This window comes from Rattus norvegicus, chromosome 12 (assembly GCF_036323735.1).
Source record: "Rattus norvegicus strain BN/NHsdMcwi chromosome 12, GRCr8, whole genome shotgun sequence".
In the NCBI taxonomy this organism is placed as follows: Eukaryota; Metazoa; Chordata; class Mammalia; order Rodentia; family Muridae; genus Rattus; species Rattus norvegicus.
Genome location: NC_086030.1, coordinates 41321401 through 41342861, shown reverse-complemented (window position 1 = coordinate 41342861; position 21461 = coordinate 41321401). Strand labels below are relative to the sequence as shown.

The following is a 21461-nucleotide window of genomic DNA, read 5'->3' as shown; positions in this document are numbered from 1 at the left end:
GGGCTGAGGGCAGTGGCAGTCACAGCAGGTCCCTCCCCCAGCTACCTGAATCCAGCCTCAGAGTTGGAACCCCTGAGTGCAGATGAAGAGGCTTCGTGGGGAACAGAACCCTGTGGGACCATGGTGGGCGGAGTATGGTTCCCTCAGTGGGCATGTACTGCTTACTGAGTGGGTGGGCCCTGGAGAGAAGGAAGCCTCTGGCCTTGGCAAAAGGTCAAAGTTGCAGACAGGGCCTGCAAGCCCAAAGTGTCGAGCCCTGCCACTTCCCTTCCCAGGACGGATGGTCTGTCAGCACCGCACAGCATCCCTCAGGAAGAGCAGGGATGAGCCACTTGGCTAGGGCAAAGGGCTCTTGTGCAGATCCAGGCTGGAGCAAGCCAGGTACTGCACAGCATGGCAGTCAGATGCTCTGATATGGAAGTGTCAACTGTGGACATCCTTCTCCCTCTGAGAGACCCTGTATCACTGTTGTCATGGAAACGACCCAGCCACCATGAGGCTCCTCCCTTGGCTGCCCATTGCTCAACTCTGGACCCTGCTGTTATACTCCATGCTGTTTATCATTGGGGAGGCTCTCAGAGGTCCACATGAGGGGTCATTTCATCATGGAGAGATGGGATATGGCCACTACACATCACATGTGGGCTTTCCCATGGGGACTTGAAAGCTGACATATTGATTCCCCCTCTGCTTGGCAGGAGACATTGGAAGCCCTGACCGTTGTTTTTAACACCCTCTGTGTGTATCTGGAGATGTTTCAGGAAGGGCAACACTGGAGTCATAGATCGGCAACGCTGGTCTCCTAGGGCTGAGATAAAGCACAAGGCAGCGGGTGACGTGTCCTGTGGGACAGAAACATTCCTTCTTGTCAGGGCCACTTGAGTAAGAACTGAATGAACTGGGGCAGAAAGGATACACACACACACACACACAGGGTTATTCAGAGTGTGGGTGTTAGCAACAGAAGGCTTTGGGAGCTGGTGGTCCTGCACAATGCCTTGAATTCTTAGTGAGGATGGGCACATGTGAGTCCTTTGAGTCTGAGAAATGAAATGATGGTTCACAACACTAATGGATGGAACCATTAGGTCTCTGTGTGGAGGGGTGTGTGTGTGTGTGTGTGTGTGTGTGTGTGTGTGTGTGTGTGTATGTGTGTGTGCTTCTTTCCAGACCTTGAGTGAGAGACTGAGGCAGGAGGATTCCTGTGAGTTCCAGGTCAGCATGTGTCACATCTTGCATTCATGTCTCGATAGAGAGAAAGGAAGCCACAATCATTGTGATTTAACTCAGTGCATCAAAGCTGGTCACCGCCATCAGTGACCATGCTTCAAAGTTACATGTGTCAATAATTCTGGACACTTTTATTCTCCCCACACCTATGGAACCCAGCCTGCATGGTGTAGCCACTCAAGGGCAACCTGAGTACACAGGCCACAGTCTCACCGTGCCATGTCCATGTGCGGCCAGGGAGTAGTTTCTGTGTCAGATAGGGCATGGCTAGCATCTAGTCTTGGGGACATGGACAGAAGATACAAGGGTTCCTCTCTTGAGTTTATGTGTAATAAGAGGCCTGGAAGGATCCCAAGCCCTTCAACAACTGTAGCAGTTTGGTTTGGCTCTAACCACTGCTGAGGGCCTGCACCATGTAGAGTCTAGTAACTGCTCAACAAATTCATCTAATTGAACCATGCACAGGCACAAGCGCACACACACACGCACACACACACACCCTTATGGCACCTGCTGTACTTTATTGTTGTTGACAGACATGGTTGGACAGAACCTCCCAACAGGTGGACGGTCAGATGGAAGTCAAGCTTGAGTTCTTTCCGCCCCTTCTGAATCTGTTGAGGAAGGCTGTCTGTGATTGGACAGTATTCAAACATGGCGGGCGGGCATCAGAAGCATGGACTGTGATCCCGAGTGGGGCCCTCCCTCACTGTGTCAAGGTCCTGCAGCAGAGCAGCACGTGCCCCTGACTCCGGAGCCTCCTGGGCTGGTGCTGCTGGGTTCACAGCAGGATGCATGACCAGGCCTCATCCACCTGGGGATGGAGGGAAGGCAGGGCATGGTCAGAAACATCAAACTTACACCAGTCATCCCTGCTTTGTGGCAGGAGAATGGCGAGATCCAGTCTAGCCTGGGCTACACTGCAGAAAGCCACATCAAACCAACCACAACAAAGAACAAAAACTAACCTGCTCTGAAGGCACAGGAACCTCTGTCTGTAATGAAAGGACACACAATCATGTCAGGAGCCTGCATTCCGACACCCAAGGGGATGCAATTCAGCCCTGGGGGGATGGACACCACGACTGGCCAGCCAGAGCTCTCAGAAAAAGGGCCAGCACATTCCCAGGTTGGAAAGATGGCCATCAGGACACCTTTATGGCTTAGCCTTCTGAGGGTACACATGGCCCCACCTGCAGTCTGCTTCTTCAGTAACAGATCTGCCGAATGGGATGTGGCCCTGCCACCTCTCTGCTGCAGGACAGCACTGCAGGCCACTGTTCTCACAGCTGCCTCCCTCCATGGCCCCTCTCCCTTCCTTCCTGACCTTCTGAGGTTTCTTTCCCACATCATGGCATCCATGTTCTTCCCGACCCTGAGGTCACATGTGACATCATCGGTTCCCTAGCATCAGGCAGACTCGGCCCCAGGAGGGGACAGGACCAAGAGCAGGTCCCTCTGTGCCTCTGTGGCTGTGACACAGTCCTGCTGTGTCCCGTTGGCCACATGACAGTGAGACAGGGAAGGCAGGATGCTTCATGGACCTGACCACGAAGTGTTCAGAGTCCACAGGATCCCAGCCCTGCTGTGCCTTAGCTGAGCCAGGGGCTTCACTTCTAAATCTCCGCTATACTGTCTCCACATGTGTCAACATGCTGTGTGTGTGCGTGTCAGCGTTGTGTGTGAGTGTGTTTGTATGTATGTATGAGTGTTTGAGTTCGTGTAAATGTGGGTGCATGTGGGTGAGTGTGTATTGTGTGAGTTTCTGTGACTGTGAGTGTGCATGCCCACGTGTGTAGCAGCACAGAGAGGAATGTCAGGGGACAACTTGGGGGATTTGTTTTTCTCCTTCTACCATATGGTTTCTAGGGATCAAACCCAGGTCTTCAGAGTTGGCAGTGCCTTTACCCACTGAGCCATCCTGCCAGGCCATGATATCTCTAAATGGTGCTTAAATGGCGGTAAAACCAGGCAAGCTGCTGGACTCCAGTGGGGTGTGGAGACCTTTAGAAAAAGATCATGCCTCACTGAGAATATTCTCCCAATATGTGGAGTGACCGAAGCTGTGTGCAAGGGGACAGGATGATGACAGGGTCTCACCGGCACTTCCCAGGAGCTCACTGGGGAACCACCCCTGTTCATAAAACATGGGTACTGCAGCCACAGCCTCGCCTCTGAGGCCAACCGCCGCCAGCCTTCTTGGTTCCCACCAGCCACGTTCCCTGTTGGGTCAGCAGGGTCCAGGATCACAGGCCTGCAGAGCAACATTTAGACAGAAATTGTTCAGCCTCCAGTGCCCTAGGCAACACTGCACAGGGCTAAGAGAGTCGCACAGTAGAGAACCCCTATCTAAAGCCTCTACCTTGTCCCTGCCCCACAGCATACAACAAGACTGGAGGGATCCTTGGTCATGACCTGAAAGGCTTGGGTTCGAATCCTCTACCCTTTAGTAGCTGTGTGTCCTGGGGCAGGTCCCTCAGGTTCTCTGACCTGTGAGATGGGGAGAGTTGGACCAGCCAGTCTCATGGGAAAACTGAACACAACACAGGATCAAGACACGTCACTGCCTAGGGTGACATAGTACTCTACTATTTACAGATTCCCAAACCATATGACTTTGATTAATGCTGGAATATTTCAGATCCCATCCCATGGACTCCCCTTCCTTTGCTGCTTAATCTGGACAATGTCAGTGTCTTGGTCTCCTCACCTGCAGACAGGAGAGCCTAGCCCTGACTCCCAGAGCTGTAAGGCCTCATGACAATCAGGTGACAGCAGGACAGTGCCCAGTGCAGGAGATGCTTCATAGACATGAGCTCCCACCTCCCCTTTCCACATAAGTGCAGCCTTGTACTGATGGGGAGCAGTGGGACAGGTTACCTGGATTTTCTGAGCTGTCTGTGTAGGTATTTGGAGACATCTGGGTGTTGAAAGTCATAATACTTTGTCCAGTAGATTCGAAGCTGCTGGTACTTTGTGACCAGTTCCAAGATTGTCCGGAAGCCCTGAGCTGTGTTGAACTCAGTAATTCCATTTCCACGTTCCCAGGCATAGACCGTGAGCAGCTCCAGGGCGTACTGTGGGGGCAGCGGCTTCCCCAGCTTCTCCTTACACTGAGAAGAGAAAGGCAATGAGAAAAACAGGGCTCTCAACTGTTGTGTGGGAGCCACTTCTCACACGCTCAATTCAGCTGCCACCTGATGGTGTCCTAACAGGTTTATTGTCACACAATCACACCCAATCAATTAGATTCAGTCTATGGCCCCTCCTGTGCTATAGCCAAGATCTGAGTCGTTGAGATGGATACCCTGAACTCCACAAAGACAGCATTCACTAGCAGGCACAGGAGAAATCAAGACACCATGAGTGACAGCTAGGAGTGAGGGTGGGGGCGGGACATAGAGAGTCCTCACTATGGAAGTTTTCCCATGGTCTCTGAAGTAACTGGGAAGGGGCTAGGGAGATGGCTCAGGGGTAAAGGGTCTCCTTCCCTGTGCAGGGCTGAGAACTAGAGATCAGATCCTCAGCATCTACATGAGTGTCAGCCTTTAGAGGAAACTGACTCATAATCCCAGTTCTAGCAGGTAGAGATGAGGCTCCCATCTGACTGTCTAGAACTGCTGATCCAGCTCAGTGAGTCACATATGTGAGACCCTGACTGGTTAGAAAAGGTGGGAAGTTACTGAGAGCCTGCCCTCAGAATCTGCACTCAAATGCTAACAGTCACACATGCACACACATACACAACATATGCTCCCATGAATAGGTATAAATACACACACACACACACACACACACACACAGGGGGGGTTGGGAGAGAGAGAGAGAGAGAGAGAGAGAGAGAGAGAGAGAGAGAGAGAGAGAGAGAGAGAAACACTCAGACTATAACTAGAAATCATACATTTAAAGACATAATGTGGGGCTGGAGAGATGGCTCAGCCATTAAAGGCTGGGCTCACAACCACAAATATAAAGACATAGCTTAACAAGTCATGAAAATCAAAGTATAAAAAAGTGACATGAAGAGTTTGCCATGGATGCAAAGAAAATCCAAAGACACAAATGAAGTAGCAGCGATGAAGAGTGAATTAGACACAGCTGAAGAGAGAGTTAGCTGATTGGAAAGTGGACTAGAAGAAATCATCTAGAACAACCATGGAAAGGCCTCCCTCTTCTCAGATCCTCCTCCCCATTCCTTTTCCCTCTTATAGCATCACCTCCCCCATCTCCACTCTCCCCTGCTTCCCTCTCATCCTCTCTGATTCCCTTCCACCCACTTTTTCTTCTACATTTTTTTCTCACTGTTTTTGCCAATTTTTATTATTTTTGTCAACCTAAGACAATAATCATCTGGAGAAGGTAGACGCACAAGTGAGGAAATGCCTCCACAATGTTTCTTCTTGGGTCGATTGTGAGAAAGGATTTTGCAACTTTGGGTTAAAAAACACTGTTGAGAGCTGAGAGCCTAACAGGTCTTTTGAGGGAACTTGAAAGACAGGAAGGCTGAGAGGCAGGCAGAGTGTGAAGTTTCAGAGAAAATCAAAGCCCGCATCTAGGCTGTCTGGGTGTCTGGCCTTGTTTGAATGAAGAATCAGTAATTTCTCATCATCTGGGGCTGAAAATCAACTCTAATTAAGAAGAACCTAGCACCATAAGGGCCAAGTCTTCTGGAAAGTGTTTCCTCGTGGTCAGCAAACAGAAGCTGTTGCCCAGGGGTTCCAAGACTGCTCCTGCAGGTGTCAGCTACACCTGGAAACCACAGAGAGGTCTCTCAGGTTGTAAGTCCCACGAAACCTGCAGGTTTAGAGGGGTCTTGGAGAGCAGCTGTGTGGCCTGGCACTGACAGAGACTAAGAGAAGCCATTGGTGAAAATGCAGCCTCAATGGCAGTGGAGACCCAGAGACACTGGACTTGCCCTGAGCAGGAAATGACGGTCAGGAACACAGCAATGTGAGAACAGAACTGGCCTTGTTGTAAGATCCTGAAGTGGCCTTACCTCAGGAGGGCAACCCACATATCACAAATCGAAAAAGTGACCGCTGCAATGGCAAGAGGTTTAATGATCCATGTATGTGGGGTTGCTCATCCATGCAGGGAGAGGCAACCCCGAACCCAAAAAGCACACAACTTTTATTCCTTACAGAGGGCAGACTTCAGCAACAGGGTTAGCTGGCTCATTCTCATTGGTGGTACAAAGGACAAAGGATCTGGTCAGGTATTGGCTGGCCTGGTAAAGGGGCTGTTCTTGGCTCAGTTGGTCACTTTCCTCATCTAGCCCTGCACCTGGCCTTGGAAAATCACTGGGAAAGGGCTAAGTTGTCATGTCCCTCAGAAGTGGGGGGGAAGAACTGGGTGGTTGAGCAGGGTCAGGATGACACCTTGTGGTTGTTCTTGGGATTTACCATAGGGAGTGGTGGTGGGGGTCTTTCTGAGAACAGTTATTTTTGTTTTGTCTTAGCTTTAGCTTGGTCAGAATAGCCTCGTCAATATGTTGATCACCAAAATTTTGTCATAACATTAGGCAACCTGGCGTCAGATTTATTTCTCAACCTTGTTTTTACAACTTTGTTTCTCATATCTATGAAACTGTGAAACTATTTCTTCAGCCTGAGCCTGAGACCAGCTTTGTGAGCTGTCAATGGCAGAACCTGAGAAGCTCAGGGAAGTGTGAATCTCAGATATCAGATACGGAACCTCCTGTTCTTTTGGTCTTTGGTTGTGTTTTGATCTGATTGGGACAGAAACATGGTTCTTCCCTTTTGTAGTAAGAAAGTATTTAACTTGTGTTTTTAATATTATATGAGCCCACCGTTGAGAGACTAATCTTTGTAAGTGTTGGTGTTTCTTTAGGTTTGGTTTTTAATTTTGGAACTTCTAAACCTATGTTGTGGTTTATGATGTCAAATGACATGAGCTCTTAAGGATAAGCAAGAAAGGAAAGGTTATGGTTCAATCACAGCTTTTTTGTGTGCCATGTTGAAAAGGGGTCAATTGTGCTGGTTAATTTTTTCAACTAAACACCAACTAGCCTTATCTGGTAGGAGCCAATCTTAATCAAGAAAATGCCTCCCTCTGACTAACTTTGGGCAGTTTGTGGGTGGCATGTTACTGATTACTGACTGATGTAGGTGGGACCAGACCACTGTGGTGATTCCATGAATGGAATGTGGCCTTGGGCTTTATAGAAATGCACACTGAGCAAGCCCTGGACAGCAAACAGTGATCAGAATTCCTCCATGGTCTCTGCTTCAGTTATTCCTCTGACTTTCCCCCATGATGCAGTGTGCCTTAGATGTGTAAACAAATCATATCTTTCCCTCCCAGGACACATTTGGTCATGTGATAAAGCCATGACGTCAACAGAAAGCAAACTAGCATATACATTTTCTCTGACCTGTGTCTACACTCTGTTCAGATGAAGCCCACAGTGGCCAGGCCAGATGCCTTACCAGTTGGTACCAGTGCTTGACCAGGCGGATGAGACTCTTAAGCTTGGTTGGGCGCTGCTTCAGGAAGTTCCTCTGGAGCTCCGTGAAGCAGGTAGAGAACTCGCCCTCCTTCCCCAGGGAGATACATTCGGAGATGAGGATGGTGTAGATCTTGGGATCAGGATTGCTGTAGAGGCTAACATGACCTGTAAAGGATATTTCATTCATGTCAACACCTCAGCCCTTCTATGACGTACTTCAGTGTCCACAGCTCCAGAATCATTAGCTTTTGAGGTTCAGTGAACAGGGTGGAATTTTCCTAGTGTAGGCATCACTCACTCCGCATACACCCATTTGCCTCATCACTCCTCAGGACGGCTTACATGGTGGGCACTACAAAATCTGTGCCCCCAACTGGCCCTAGTGCAGTGCCTTCCTCACAGACCTGGAGACAGTAGTGCCAGAAACCAGCACACAAGGGAGGTACACGGTCATCAGATAATGGCCAGCCACCTCTGGTTCCAGTACCTTCTGTAAGGTTCTCGTCAACTGTGTACACTCCTGCTTGTGTCAAAGTTTGCTGTGGAGCCGTCTGCTGCATTTGCATGTCACGTCTTATGCTTACAGAGTCTCTGCACTGACACTGAGGTGTCTCCCCAGACACTGTGCTTTCACCGTGCGATTCTCTGTAGTCTGTGACTTCATATCATGTGAGTTTTGTTTGTTCAGGTCCTGACAGGAGCAAGATATGTCAGTGTTCATGCATACCTGTGTGTGTGTGTGTGTGTGTGTGTGTGTGTGTGTGTGTGTGTGTGTGTGTCTTGTACAGTGGATGGGCAGCTGGCTATGGAATAGATGTGTCTATAGGTGTGTGTGAACATTTGAGTAGACCAGGCTGTGCCTTAAGTGTGTGCAGGTGTGTGGCCAAGTTTGCAGTAGGCTACACCATCAGGCTTTGATGCTGGCACAGGGCAAAGTCACTCACTGATGGAGCTTGAGGGTCTCTCCCTCATGGGCTCATTTCCAGTTTCAGGGTCTACAATACAATACAACTCATCGGCTATGTCATCTTGCGTAGGGTTGTGGCTATGGCGTCCACACTACCATTCCTAAGGCAGTCGTTCTGGGGTGGAGCTCCTCCCCACCGGAAAGCTGCTGAGGTTGGGGAAGTCCATGACCCAAACAGGCTTCAGGAGTTACCCCACTCACAACTCATTTGTGGTTCACCCCTCTTAGATCCCTCCACTGAGCAGGGTCCCAGCCTCTTGAAGCTTCGTACAACATACTGCCCTGGTACTACTCCCAGTCTGGCCATGTCAGTCCCTGCTGCTAAGACTGCACTGTTTCCAGGGCTCTCCTAAGACAAAGCCTTGTTGTTTGCAGCAGTTCACACAGTAGCTAACAGGGAGTGCTGTGGTTCCCCAAATGAAGAGCCTGAAGTATTCGCTAAGACCCAAGACCCACTGTGCTCAAGCCTGGAAAAAGGCTGTTGCAGGATGTTTGATCACTCTGAACCCTGAGATTGAGCTGTTTACTGAGAACAACCTGGTTTTAGTTGTAGCGTGACTCAGCCTTAGCTCACACCTTTAATCCAGGAGCTTTCTGCTTGAACGTTGTGAACAGGATTAAATAAAGTCAACCATAGGTCAAGGGGCAGAGCAAGCAGCCAGTTGACCGGAAGTGAAAATGGGATTATTAAGAAAACAACCACAGAGAGTAAGAGGGAGTCAGGAGGGGGGCGGATAGAAAAACCCACAGGAAGTAGAAGGGAGGGAGATTCAGTTTGAAAGAGTTTTTTTTGAGATGGCAGGAGAGAGGGGATGCATTATGGAACACTGGCTGAGGAGGAAGGTCAGCTGGGTGCTTCCTCTGCCTCCCTGAGCTAGCAGGCTTTCACCACAGCATCTGGCTTGCAAGTCTTCAGTGGTAAAATTGAATAATTGAGAGGTTGTTTTGTTTTGTTTTGTTTTGTTTTGTCAAAAGACAAGATAAGATCTTTTAATGTGTAATGACACAACATGTGTGTGCTCGTTGGTGGTTGGGACAATGGTGGCTGCATTTGCAGTTTTCCTGAGGGGGGAAAGAGCTCCACTGAGAAGTTCTGCACAAACTCTCCTGCAGACACCCCAGGTCTCTGCACGGCAATGAGGTCCCATATTCTTTGAGAGCAGACTTTGGGAGAAGTTAGCAATTTTAGGTCACTACTGTCTCATGTTTACAAAGACAAAACCCACAGCCAGCCCTGAATGGGACTGGTATGCTAAGGGAGCAGCTAGTGTGACTTCCTCCCCTCACTGAGCCAGCTCACCACCTAATGTCCTTCTGGGATGGATCCTCTCTCCCTGCTATCAAATTTCTAAAATCCTCTCAGTGCAGCTTTGAAGAGATGCTGTCTTGGGGTGAACTTCTCAGATGCTAAGCATCTTCAGTTCAGGGACAGAAGGTGTGGGCTGGGGAGATGGCTCAGGCAGTAATGTGCTTGGCTTGCAAGCATGAGGACCCACGTTGGAATCCCAGGGTTCAGGGAAAAGGCCAGTGTTGGTGGGGTAGGAATGTAATGCCAGCACTGAGAAGGGGAGACTCGAGGGTCCCTGAGCTCTGCCTAGCCAGTCAGGCTCACCTGTGCATTCTGAAACAGAGAGAGACAAGGTCTCAAAAAAGATGGATGACTCCTGAGCTGTGTTAGCCATGGTTCAGGATCAGACCCACACACAAGTAAACACCTATTCAACATACACTCAATTACACACACACACACACACACACACACACACACACACACACACGGAACTAGAAGTGAGGAAGGAGGCATGCACAAGGCTGAGCTGAGGCTCTCGGGCAGGCTGGCTTACCTAGGACATCATAGGCTGGAAGCACATCAAACTCCACCTCCTGTTGGAGGTGTGGTGCACTCAGCTTGAAGCTCAGAGCCCGGGGGTTGGGCCACCATGAACTCTGGACCTCAAACTTCACTCTAAAATGTTTTTCACGCTGAACCTCATACAGCTGTTTCTTAATTTCCTTGATGAACTCTCCCCGTCTGTTTAACTGATCCTCAAAGCTGGTGAAATTGTTAAGGAACACCACCAGGTCAGCGTCTGACTTGCCCTTGAGTGTGGTGCCTTTGCCTGAGGAGCCGCCCTGAAAGACAAGGACGAGAATGACAATGGGCAGGGGCAGCCATGCTGGGCAGTCCAGATGCTGAACAGAGTAGGAGTCCAACACTGAGGGGGATGGACAGATGGATAGAGCAAGCTGGTACATGTGCAGTGGAATACTAATCAGCCCTCAAGAATGACACGGTATAGAAGATACCACCAGAAGTCAGAAAGACAAACATTCATGTTTATCTGTGGAGTCTATATCTGTGTGTTCGAGTGTGTGTGTGTATGTGTGTATGTGTGTGTGTGTGTGAGAGAGAGAGAGAGAGAGAGAGAGAGAGAAACAGAGACAGAGACAGAGAGACAGAGAGAGAAAGAAAGAAAAGGAGAGAAGGGGGAGTGTGTGTGGGAGTGGGGGAGGATAGGGATCTAAAGGAAAAGAGTAAGAAAGAGTAACGGGGGACACTTTAGCACAGTGTCATATGGAATATCATACAAACTCATAGAGCAGATGAAAAGTAAGAAAACTGATCAACATCTACAAGTCAAACATTTTAAAAAGAGGAGTTCGTACTGAGAAGAGCCTCCCTAAATAAAATGCTGAGAATCGTCACTAACACACATGAGCACCAGCCAATGTTGAGAGAGGACATTGCAAATTGTCACATCTGAGGATGGAGAGGTGAATCGGTTGTTAAAGGTGCCTGCTGTTCTTGCAGATGACCTCAGTTTAGTTCCCAGCACCCAAGTAGGCCAGCTGACAGCCAGCTATGTAACTGCAGCTCTTGGGGATCTAACACCCCCTCTTCAGTCCTGTGAGAACCTGCACTAACACATAGAGAGCACCCACTCACAACTAAAAAAGATAAAAATAAAACCAACTAAAAACAAGAAAAAACTTCATTTCTGCAGCCTTTACAGAGCCTGAGAGTTAGGTACTGTTGTCATGAAATGCGATTCGAAGGACCAGTACCAAGCCCAGAGAGGGTCCATCAATCCAGTCGAGCAGCAGGCAGGTCCTGTTCTGTCCTCTGTGTCACATTGGAATTAGTCTATGTGACCTTGCCATCCCAGGGCGTGGACTGGGAACTTTGGGCATGGAGAAGGTAGTTAAATTACCCTATGTCACACAGCAGTGCAAAGGTAGGATCCCCTGACCTCCCACTCTCCAGCAAACTATTTAACTGAGATGGGCCTCAGTTTCCCTGACTCTGAAATGGATGTGGCCTAGGAGTGAGGAACATAAACCGTAGCTGAGGCTCCTTCTCCAATACAGATGTGGTGCCTGGGGAAAAAACCCACAGCCCGCTCTGATCAGAGTTGAGGAGGAGGAGTCAGGGCCGTAGCCTCCCTTCTGAGAGTTCTCTCCCACCCCATCTCAGTCAGCTCAGGCTGAGGAGGGCTCACCTTCACCACCTTGGAGACCCTCACTGGGTGGACAGTATCTCGGAAGCATCTCTCCTTCAGGAAATCACACAGGACATTGATAGCTGATTTGACATCATCACGGAAGCTGGTGTTTGGAAGGAGGTAAACCTCTATGAACTTGTCCAGCTTCCAGGACGGGGTGCTCCTGAGTTCCTGCTCCATGACCTCCGGAGCTTTTGCCTCTGCAGCCTGCAGGTCCTGTGTCTCGCAGCCTGGTTGAACTTGGAACAAGATTTTCAGTTTCCATTTCCCGAGAGGGGCGGGGATATGCAAATTATCCAGGCCCGGGCAGCCAATGACTTCAGAGCTTCTGACCAGGTACCTCCTAGCCAAAGCTTTCTTAGGATCCCACCCAAGGAAGAAGGCATAGGGAAACTGATCTGGCTTTCTCAGAGATTCTTCTGGGAAAAGCTGTTACAAAGCATGTATAAGAGTAATCTTTAAACTCAGGAGAAGAGGGGAGACCGATTCAGGAAACTGCAGAAGGTGGCTGGAGGCTCCTGAGCTCGGCTTCCAGCTCCTGCAAACGTTTTAGGCGGACAACATGTTTGTTTGTTTTTTCCTTTAAAGAACAGCACTTGAACAGGTTTTGTTTTTCCTTTATCTCTGGGCTTTCAGTTCTACGATTACAGAAAATTCTAACAGAATGTTCAGACTTTCCAGAAGCCTCCTCTCCTACTCGCATCCTACCTTTTCCCCTGTGGTGCTGGGAGGCGGGCTGTGGGCGTGGGGGCTAGCCGAGGGCTATCACAAGAGCTAAGTAAAGGTTATACCATCAGCCTGCGACAGGACAGGTCAGCATTGGATATTGCAGTGAACTATCTGTCAAGGCCACGGCAAGCTTGACAGCATTTGAGTGGCGCATATCCTGAATGCACACTCATGGGACCACCACCCAAGGCCGCATCAAAACAGTCAAAACAGTGTGACGCCCCCCCCAACCCCCTGCCTCTGTCTTCTCCTCTCTTGTTTAGAGTTTTTTCACTTCGTTGTTGTGGTCTTACTTTGAGGCCAAGGCTGGACTTGAACTCATGATTCCTCTGGGCTGGTCCCCTCAGCGCTGGTGTTACACGGTGGCCACTGTGTGTCCTTCTTCTAACTGGCTTAATAGTGTGTTGTGGATTGCCTTGGTGCTGTTTATTTTCTCATACTAATCCTGCCCTAGATGAGGAGTAGATCTTGCACTCAACCTGCTCCCCGCTTTAACAGGTCAAAGGCTAGAGCCTGTGATTGGGCAGTGGAAGGTAAAGTTGGGGCTGGAAGTTAGAGAGAGAGAGAGAGAGAGAGAGAGAGAGAGAGAGAGAGAGAGAGGAGAAAAGGTGAAGGGGAAGACAAGAGGGAGGGACTGAGAGAACAAATGGAGGAAGATGGAGCAAAACCACGAGACTAGTCCCAGAGCCAGCTGGACCAAGCTTGGGGATTTTAAAATTACATGCAACATTTGTAAGACTCTCAGAGAGAATCTTCCCTCAGGAGGGAGATCTTCTAGCCCAATGACCAGTCTGAGTCCACAGGCTGTAATCTGTAAGAGGATTTTTATTGATCAAGATACACAGGTATCTGTGGGCGTCCCAGTCAATTCGGAAGACTGGCGCACCTAACAGAACCAGGGACGGGTTTTTATAGGGTATTGGGGAGCAGAAGCAGGCTTACAGAAGCAGATGCATGGTTGGTGTATTCAAGTGAGGCGCAGATGTATGGTTACACCCAATTGACTATTCAAATGAGGTTGTCACACAGCAAGAGAATACGTGTAGGTTGGGGCGTCCGGAATGTCAGGGGCTAGGGGCTTATCTCTTGTGAGGTGGCCCATAAAGCAATACCAATAATTTAGACTGGTTTCTGTATTTTGTCTTCTTTTATGGTCTGTTTCGTCTAAATGATGGGTCAGCTTGTACCACAAAGCTTGGACACATCTGAACTTTCCCAGGCTTATTTTAGTTCTGAGTCTGTGTATCTAAAAACTTATTTTTTACTTCTACAGTTGAGGGCCTTGGGCTTGTACAATTCCCTTTCTGGGAGGGGGTCTTTCATTCCCCCATTTTCTTTTTGTCCTTGAGTGGAATCTTCCACTCAACTTGGTTAAGGTACCTCTGTTTTTTTGTTGTTTCACCATCTGATACTGTTGTCTCAGCACAAAAGTTTGAATGACTGAAAGTCTGTATCTCTTACTATTCTTGTCTGATCTGTATAGAAGCAACATTCTTCTTTTAGTGTAGCACACAGACTCTTTCTTTAAGGAATACCAGGTCTAATCTTCTCCTATTTTGAAGGACTACCTCTGAGAGGGAGGTTAGGTATTCTTGGAGGTCAGCTAAAAAATCTTTTTTACTCTTTTTTTATATTTGAGTCAATGGCAGTTCTGAATTCCCTATAAGCCTTGTGTTGTAGGGCAACAGCAGATGTCCTTGTGCTGCCCTTGTAGCACCTAGATAGCCTTAAATAATTTTCAACTCTCTTTTGTGTCTTGTTAAGTCTTTAGCATCAGGATTTTAATCTGGACATGATCTGAACCTATACACCAAGGTCTTTTAGAACTTTTAAACTTATATAGGTTGTGATCCCTGAGGCACAGTCCCAAGAAGTGTTAGGAGTACTAACATATGTAATGTTATATCATTTGCAATAAAAATCAAGCCTATCCTTACACCTATTCTGAGGGAACCCAGGGCAAACATCCTGAGTGTCCCTCTAGGTCCCGGCTCTCAGCCCCAACAGCTAGTACTCGACTGTTGAAGGCTGAGACTTGACGGCTGTCAGGGTGGTCAGCAGCACCAGGTACGGTCCTTTCTAGTGAGGCTCGAGTGTCTGGGCTCAGTGTAGCTGTAGTCTCTGACCTGGAACTGATGACTGATGAGATGTCTCAGGGGTCTCCGGGGCATAGGCTGCTGCCAGCTGTGACCAGACTTCTTTCCGTATCACCTGTAGGTCTTTTAGCCTGGCACATAAATCATTATTACTATGACATGTTGGTTCAGTAACATCATCTAATACAGTCAGGGGAGCTGAGGCCTCATATAAGATCTCAAAGGGGGTAAGGCTGAATTTGGAAGGGGTATTTCTTGCTCTGAAGAGAACAAGAGGGAAGGAGTGTCACCCAGTCTGCGCCAGTCTCCATGGTCAATTTGGTCAGGGTCTCTTTTAGAGTCTTATTTATTTACTTTACCTGTCCTGAACTTTGAGGTCTGTAAATATAATGTAATTTTCAATCAACCTCTAAATACTTGGCCACACCCTGGCTTACCTTGGCAACGAAAGTAGGGCTGTTGTCTGACCAGATTACCTTGGGCATTCCAGACCTGTGGAAGATTTCTTCCAGTATCTTCTTGATGATTGTAGAGGCCGTCTCTTGCTTGGTGGGGAAAGCTTCTATCTATTCCTGAAGAGATATCTATAAACACTAGGAGACATTTGAAATCATATTTTCCTGGTTTTATCTCTGTGAAGTCCACTTCTTAGTAGTATCCAGGCCGTTCCCCACGGAGCCTCCTACTACAGTCAACTTTCTTGAAAACAGTTACCTGTTGGCATGGTATATATCAGTGCACTATCTGTTCCACGAGATACTTGAGACCTGTGACATAATATTTAGTTTTTGAAAACGTCTGGATGAGTTTGCTTACCCCTAAGTGAGTCTATTGATGCATTTGTTTTATCATGTCTCTGCCTGTAAAAATTGTAGCAGGATCTTCTTTCCCATTGAGGTGTACCAGAGTCTCTTCCTCGGTCTGGCTGGGTCATGGAGGGCCCTTAACAGAGCCAGAATCTCTTTTTTTCTTGCCCTCAGATGTCAGCAGGCCCCTCTGCTGATGGGCTGTAGCAAAGGCATACGTGCTGTCCACATAGATGTTAAGTCTCTTTCTCAGCTCAAGGGCTTTGGTGAGGGGAGCAAGTTCTCTGAGTAGAGGTGCCTTTTGGTAGGGCCTGAGCCCATATGACTCTGTTTTTATCTACCACTGTTGTCCCAGCCCATCTTTTTTCTTCTCTAAGAAGCTATTCCCATCTATGAACCAGATGACATCTACCCCCTCTGGTGGCTGGTCAGTCAGATCTTTTGCCATTCCTGTGCTTTAGTGAGCTCCTGCTGACAGTCATGAAGGGGGGTGCTAGGTCGGTGTCCGGGAGCAGGGTTTAGACTCGTAGGGGCAGTCTGGAATCACAAGGAACAAGTGGGATACCCGGCCCACGCCAAGGTCCACCGTTCTTCGGGTAGTCCATGAGTATCATTTGTTGTCGGTAGTCCCCTGTACTCAAGGTCTTTTGCTGGACACTAGCCCATTTGGGCGTAGGAGCACAGAGTGTTGGGCCCCCGTATTCACAAAACAACTGGGCAGGCTTTCCTTCTATCTTAGCACATAGCCAGCACTCTAGGACCAAGAGGCTTGCCTTCCGGGCTGCTGGAGAGGCCCTTCTTGTTCTTCCTGGGGCAGTCCCTGACCCAGTGTCCTTTTTCTTGCGATAGGCACACTGATCTTTAGCTAGGAATTCTCTTCTGTTGCCAGGTACTGTCTTCCTAGGTTCTCTAACTACTGTGGCCAGTATATGTTCCTCTCCTGTCTTTTATCCCTCTTTGGCTCTCTTGCTTCTTTTTCTTTTTGTCTCTTTTCTTCCCTAGCTTCCTGTTCTTTTTACCTTCTTTCTTCTTTCTCTTCCTCAGTCGCTCTCATATCTTCTGTATCTTCCTCTATAGCTATTAGATGCTGTCCACTTATGTAACTACACTTTAACTTTACTTTCTCTGTAACTTACACTAACTCTCAGCAACTTAGCTTAACCCTTCAAATTTCTGTAACTTTCTCTCTTTATATCTTTTCCTTATCTTAGCCAGATTGGTGGGGCATTTTCCAGCCCCTCGGAGACCCACCCTTGGAGCCTGGTGGCAGACCCGGAGCACTCCCTACCTTCAGGGGTATTCAAGTCAACAGTCAGGAGTGAGGGCCTTCCATCCATGTCTGGATTTATCTTTCTGGCCTCTAGTAGGATTCCGTCTTTCCTCAGTGGTAAAGAAGACCTGTAACAATTACTAACAAGCACCTCAAATGGGATGGTGAGAAAACAAGAGAATCTTGAGAATAGAGGTCCACTGAAGAGGGCAAATAGCATTTAGTCACACAGCTAAACCAGGAGGACTTTCTTGGACAAAAAGGCCATTGTACAAATAAGCACAAGCTTTGTGTCTGTGAAATAGAACGGCAAGCAGAGAGGGAGCTGATCTGTTACCGACTATCTGGACTTAAGAACTAATAACAAAAGGATGGAGAGATGGTTAGGACCTGGATGCTAGATGCCAAGTGGCTGACAAAAGAATTGTAACCAGTTCACCTGGGGCTATCAGGACCTCAGTAGCAGCCCTTTACCAAACTGTCTCACTGGGTTAAAGGCCCATGGAAAAGAAAACATTAATCCTGACCTTGGCCACAGCCAAAGCCTGAATTCTAAAGTTTGGCTGGCAAAACAAAGTTCTTCACAGTTTGTTGTAGATTCTTTTCGAAACTATTTTAGGGGCTTCTCTGCCCCCCAACCTGGGGCATTTTGACCACAGGGGCAAGAACTGGCTGCTGTGGGGATAGGATCAAAGGCACTCTCCATGTCAATGATGACTAACAGAGAAGGTTATTTAATGTCGGAGATCAACTCCTCTCTTGGAATAGGGCCAGCAGATAAGGCAGGCTCCCTTAAAGAACTTCTCTTAATGAACACTCTCTTTCTGTGAGCAAGTGTTGAAGGTCTGGCCACTGAAGGCAGCAACTGGAATTATTTTTTTTTTCAGGGCCAAAAGTCTCATAAAACAACCACTAACTTTATATTATCTTTTTGTGGTCAAAGTGTCAACCCCGGCCGGCCTCATTACCTTGAAACTCCTCTTACACTGACTTGGCCTGAGCTGCGCCACTGCCCACGCGCAGCCTGCAGCTTGCTAGCAGGCCTGCATGCTTGTCACCCTCAGCCCCTATATTTCTCTACTCTGTGCTGTCCCTTCCTTAGAAGCTGTGAATGTTTAAGCAACAGGGAGAAATTTTCTTCAGGATCCAAGGTAAAGCTTTCAGGTTCTTGTTAATGCCTGCTTCAGACAGGGTCACGTGCTAATCTGGAGTCCTTCATACACAACTGTTAATAGCAACTAGACTGGACAAGGGGAGCAAAGGGAGGGGCATCTCTCCTTGGGGAGGAGGCTCAAGAGAGAAAGATAAAACTCCCCGGCAGAAAACAATTTTTCTCAAGCAAATTATTTCCAAGTTAAGCACCAAGAGGACCAAGTAAAACTCCTTGACAAACAAAGCAGTTTCATGATTTCAAACACAGTCGTCAGTCCAAATTCAAAAACGAAACAAAAGCCAAAAAGACACTCGACAATACCACAGAAAACAAACCAGACAAACAAGACCAAGACAAAGCATCCTATAACCAATTTCCACAGATGTTCAAAGAAAATTAGGACACAAAGAAGACAAACAATTCTAACAGTCAAACAAGCAACAGACAGACGCTCCACGCAGCTTCGGTGTCAAACTGAAACCAGAAATTCAGTGGATCCGGCTCTCTCCTCTCTCCTCTAACCCAAAACCATGTATCCTACCGATATGGGCTGAGCCCCGAAGAAAAAAAAACTGGGCTCCAAACACCCTTGGAACGTCTTCCAGGGCTGCGGGGGAGAAGTCCGAGCTCGTCAGCTCCTTCTCTGGCCCGCCCAAATACAAACGGTCTAGATCCAAGCCAAGTAACTAAGCATTTACAGAACAAGTCACAAAGCAAGACAAGACAGGACAAGACAAACACTGGCCAGCTTACCTCCCGGTGGGTGGTTGGCGGTCTCTAGGCAGAGGATCTCCGATCCCGGACGAGCCCCCATATGTAAGACTCTCAGAGAGAATCTTCCCTCAGGAGGGAGATCTTCTAGCCCAATGACCAGTCTGAGTCCACAGGCTGTAATCTGTAAGAGGATTTTTATTGATCAAGATACACAGGTATCTGTGGGCGTCCCAGTCAATTCGGAAGACTGGCGCACCTAACAGAACCAGGGACGGGTTTTTATAGGGTATTGGGGAGCAGAAGCAGGCTTACAGAAGCAGATGCATGGTTGGTGTATTCAAGTGAGGCGCAGATGTATGGTTACACCCAATTGACTATTCAAATGAGGTTGTCACACAGCAAGAGAATACGTGTAGGTTGGGGCGTCCGGAATGTCAGGGGCTAGGGGCTTATCTCTTGTGAGGTGGCCCATAAAGCAATACCAATAATTTAGACTGGTTTCTGTATTTTGTTTTCTTTTATGGTCTGTTTCGTCTAAATGATGGGTCAGCTTGTACCACAAAGCTTGGACACATCTGAACTTTCCCAGGCTTATTTTAGTTCTGAGTCTGTGTATCTAAAAACTTATTTTTTACTTCTATAGTTGAGGGCCTTGGGCTTGTACAATTCCCTTTCTGGGAGGGGGTCTTTCACATTAGTATCTTGTGCAGTGTGTGTTAACTTATACCTAAGGCAAAATGTCCCCACCAGGGCTCAGACAGCTGAGATATCAAGTGCTATGTGCTTCTGTAAGTATACAGATAAAGACCCTTAAGAGGGTGAAACATTTGTTCCTTAGAAAATCAACACCGTGGGGTTGGAGAGTCAGTACTAAGAGCACTAGAGACACCGAGGTCCACTGACTGCAGGAAAATAGAATTACAGGCAATCTGTGACCCACAATGACTTTAAAATTTCGTTGTCTGTGTGAGGATGAGATCTGAAGCCCTGAATTTATTCACAATGCACTGACTCAAACTCAAACCTAATTTATTCTCTCTCCTTACTTTCTTAATTTCCTTTTTTTACATATTTCATCCTTTTTTTCCCTATTAACTAGATCTCATTATATGTCTAACCATAATTCACAGAACTTTGAATATCTTGGGGGTCCCACCATCTGGAATTATACACACACGCACACACACACACACTTACTTCACACAGAGACCTAATGGTTCTATAGGTCAGCATGGTGAACCAGCATCTTATGAATACACAAATACAAAAACCACAAAAGACCCACCACGTGTGCTCTCTCCCCTTGAGCCATTGCTCACTAAAGAAGGTAGGAAACTGCTTAGGGCCACCAGCTCCCAACCCCTGCTCCTGTCCCCACACCCTACTCCTGTCCCCAGTGTTCACTCTCAATCTCTGTGAAGGAGTTAGGAGTGAGTCTCCCTGGCCCCCGTTCCTTCAGTTCTCACTCTGCATCCCTGAGGACCAGGAGCCCAAACGCCCACAGGAGTGAGAAAATGCATATCCCATGGACCACAGAGCCCTTCACACTCATCTGCCTGGTGCTTTATCTGAGCCTTCGGTGCACATGGTAATGCTGGTCTATGATTCCTGTCTTGCCTCTTCTGAAACACTACCAGATCCACAGAGAGGGTTTTAGTAAACCATAGCCATGGGTCTTCTGCCAAGCTGGGGACCCATCATGTCCACACTAGACTCCTTCCCTCTTCTCCAGCCCCTTCTGCGCTCAGCACTGGACACTGGCTTCCAATTGGACCAATCCCTGCTTATCTTGGGCCTGGTTCTCCCCTTCAGGTTTGCCATGCAGTGGCTCCCTCATGCCCAGAAGGAAGATGCAGACAACAGCGCCCCATCCCCCAGTTCCTGACTTCCTCTCCAAGCAGGACACTGGTGACACCGGGGTACCTCCAGAGGAGCCGTGGAGCCACAGCAATTGTCCCAGACCCTGCCCTCCCCTTCTGATCTTGCTTATACTTGTAATCTCAAGACCCAAGAGAAAACACAGACTGTCTCTGTCCTCGGCCTGGCACTGCCTGTGGTTTGGTGACATCTGGACACCACTGGCAAAGAGAGGCAGAACCTGGGACATACAACACACCTGGGTCCCACACTGGTCCTAAGGAAGGTCCTATCCTGAGGCATTTGACATTCTCTCATGACGGGCTCAACGCACAGAGTGTGGTGGGAGGGTAGAGGCCGAGACTGGACAGCTGGAGCCAGCAGAAGGCACAGGTGGAGGCAGAGTCTTGATTGTAACACTGGAAAGGACCACCTACTGATGTCTGCACTTTGGGTTTCTGACCCAGAGCCTCTCAGCTCTTTGAACACTGTTGTCACTTTGGCACAGGCAAAACCACACAGTTTGTCCCTGCAGCCTTACGGGGTGGAGCAGCCCCCTTCCTTGCGTACTCAGTGACTCTGTGTCTGTCTCTCACACACAGTCTGCGCCTTCCTTTCTGTTTCTTCTGGTTTTTATTCCCACCTCTGGGTCTTTGCAGAGTCTGTC

General features: G+C 48.3%; 1 protein-coding gene and 1 long non-coding RNA gene across 4 annotated transcripts; both read right to left on the bottom strand.

Annotated features, from left to right (window-relative positions):
- Positions 1-1731: 1731 nt before the first annotated feature.
- Positions 1732-12439, bottom strand: Oas1a (2'-5' oligoadenylate synthetase 1A). 3 transcript variants are annotated; one of them, XM_006249382.5, is made up of 7 exons: positions 12167-12439; positions 10511-10799; positions 7680-7864; positions 4111-4343; positions 3331-3484; positions 2199-2225; positions 1732-2044 (listed from the first exon to the last, which is right to left on the bottom strand). In XM_006249382.5, the coding sequence occupies exons 1-7, from the start codon at positions 12347-12349 to the stop codon at positions 2012-2014; spliced, it is 1104 nt and encodes a 367-aa protein (XP_006249444.1). In that variant the 5' UTR covers positions 12350-12439; the 3' UTR covers positions 1732-2011. The 3 variants fall into 3 exon arrangements, with proteins under 3 accessions (XP_006249444.1, XP_063127107.1, NP_620268.2); XM_063271037.1 differs by lacking the exon at positions 10511-10799 and having other exon boundaries at positions 12167-12401; NM_138913.2 differs by lacking the exon at positions 2199-2225 and having other exon boundaries at positions 1736-2044; positions 12167-12396.
- A 1267-nt stretch (positions 12440-13706) lies between these two features.
- LOC134481189 (uncharacterized) lies at positions 13707-19603 on the bottom strand. Its single transcript, XR_010056527.1, has 2 exons — positions 18977-19603; positions 13707-15125 (listed from the first exon to the last, which is right to left on the bottom strand). It is a non-coding gene; the product is annotated as an uncharacterized LOC134481189 (long non-coding RNA).
- Between the last annotated feature and the right edge of the window lie 1858 nt (positions 19604-21461).

Excerpts from the sequence above, each read along its gene's own strand:
- Oas1a (XM_006249382.5), bottom strand. The coding sequence starts at position 12,349 with ATGGAGCAGGAACTCAGGAGCACCCCGTCCTGGAAGCTGGACAAGTTC. Across the intron at positions 4,344-7,679 it reads TCAAGCACTGGTACCAACTG|TGTAAGGAGAAGCTGGGGAA; the intron begins GTAAGGCATCTG and ends TTCTCTTCTCAG. Across the intron at positions 2,045-2,198 it reads TTCCTGTGCCTTCAGAGCAG|GTGGATGAGGCCTGGTCATG; the intron begins GTTAGTTTTTGT and ends CTCCATCCCCAG.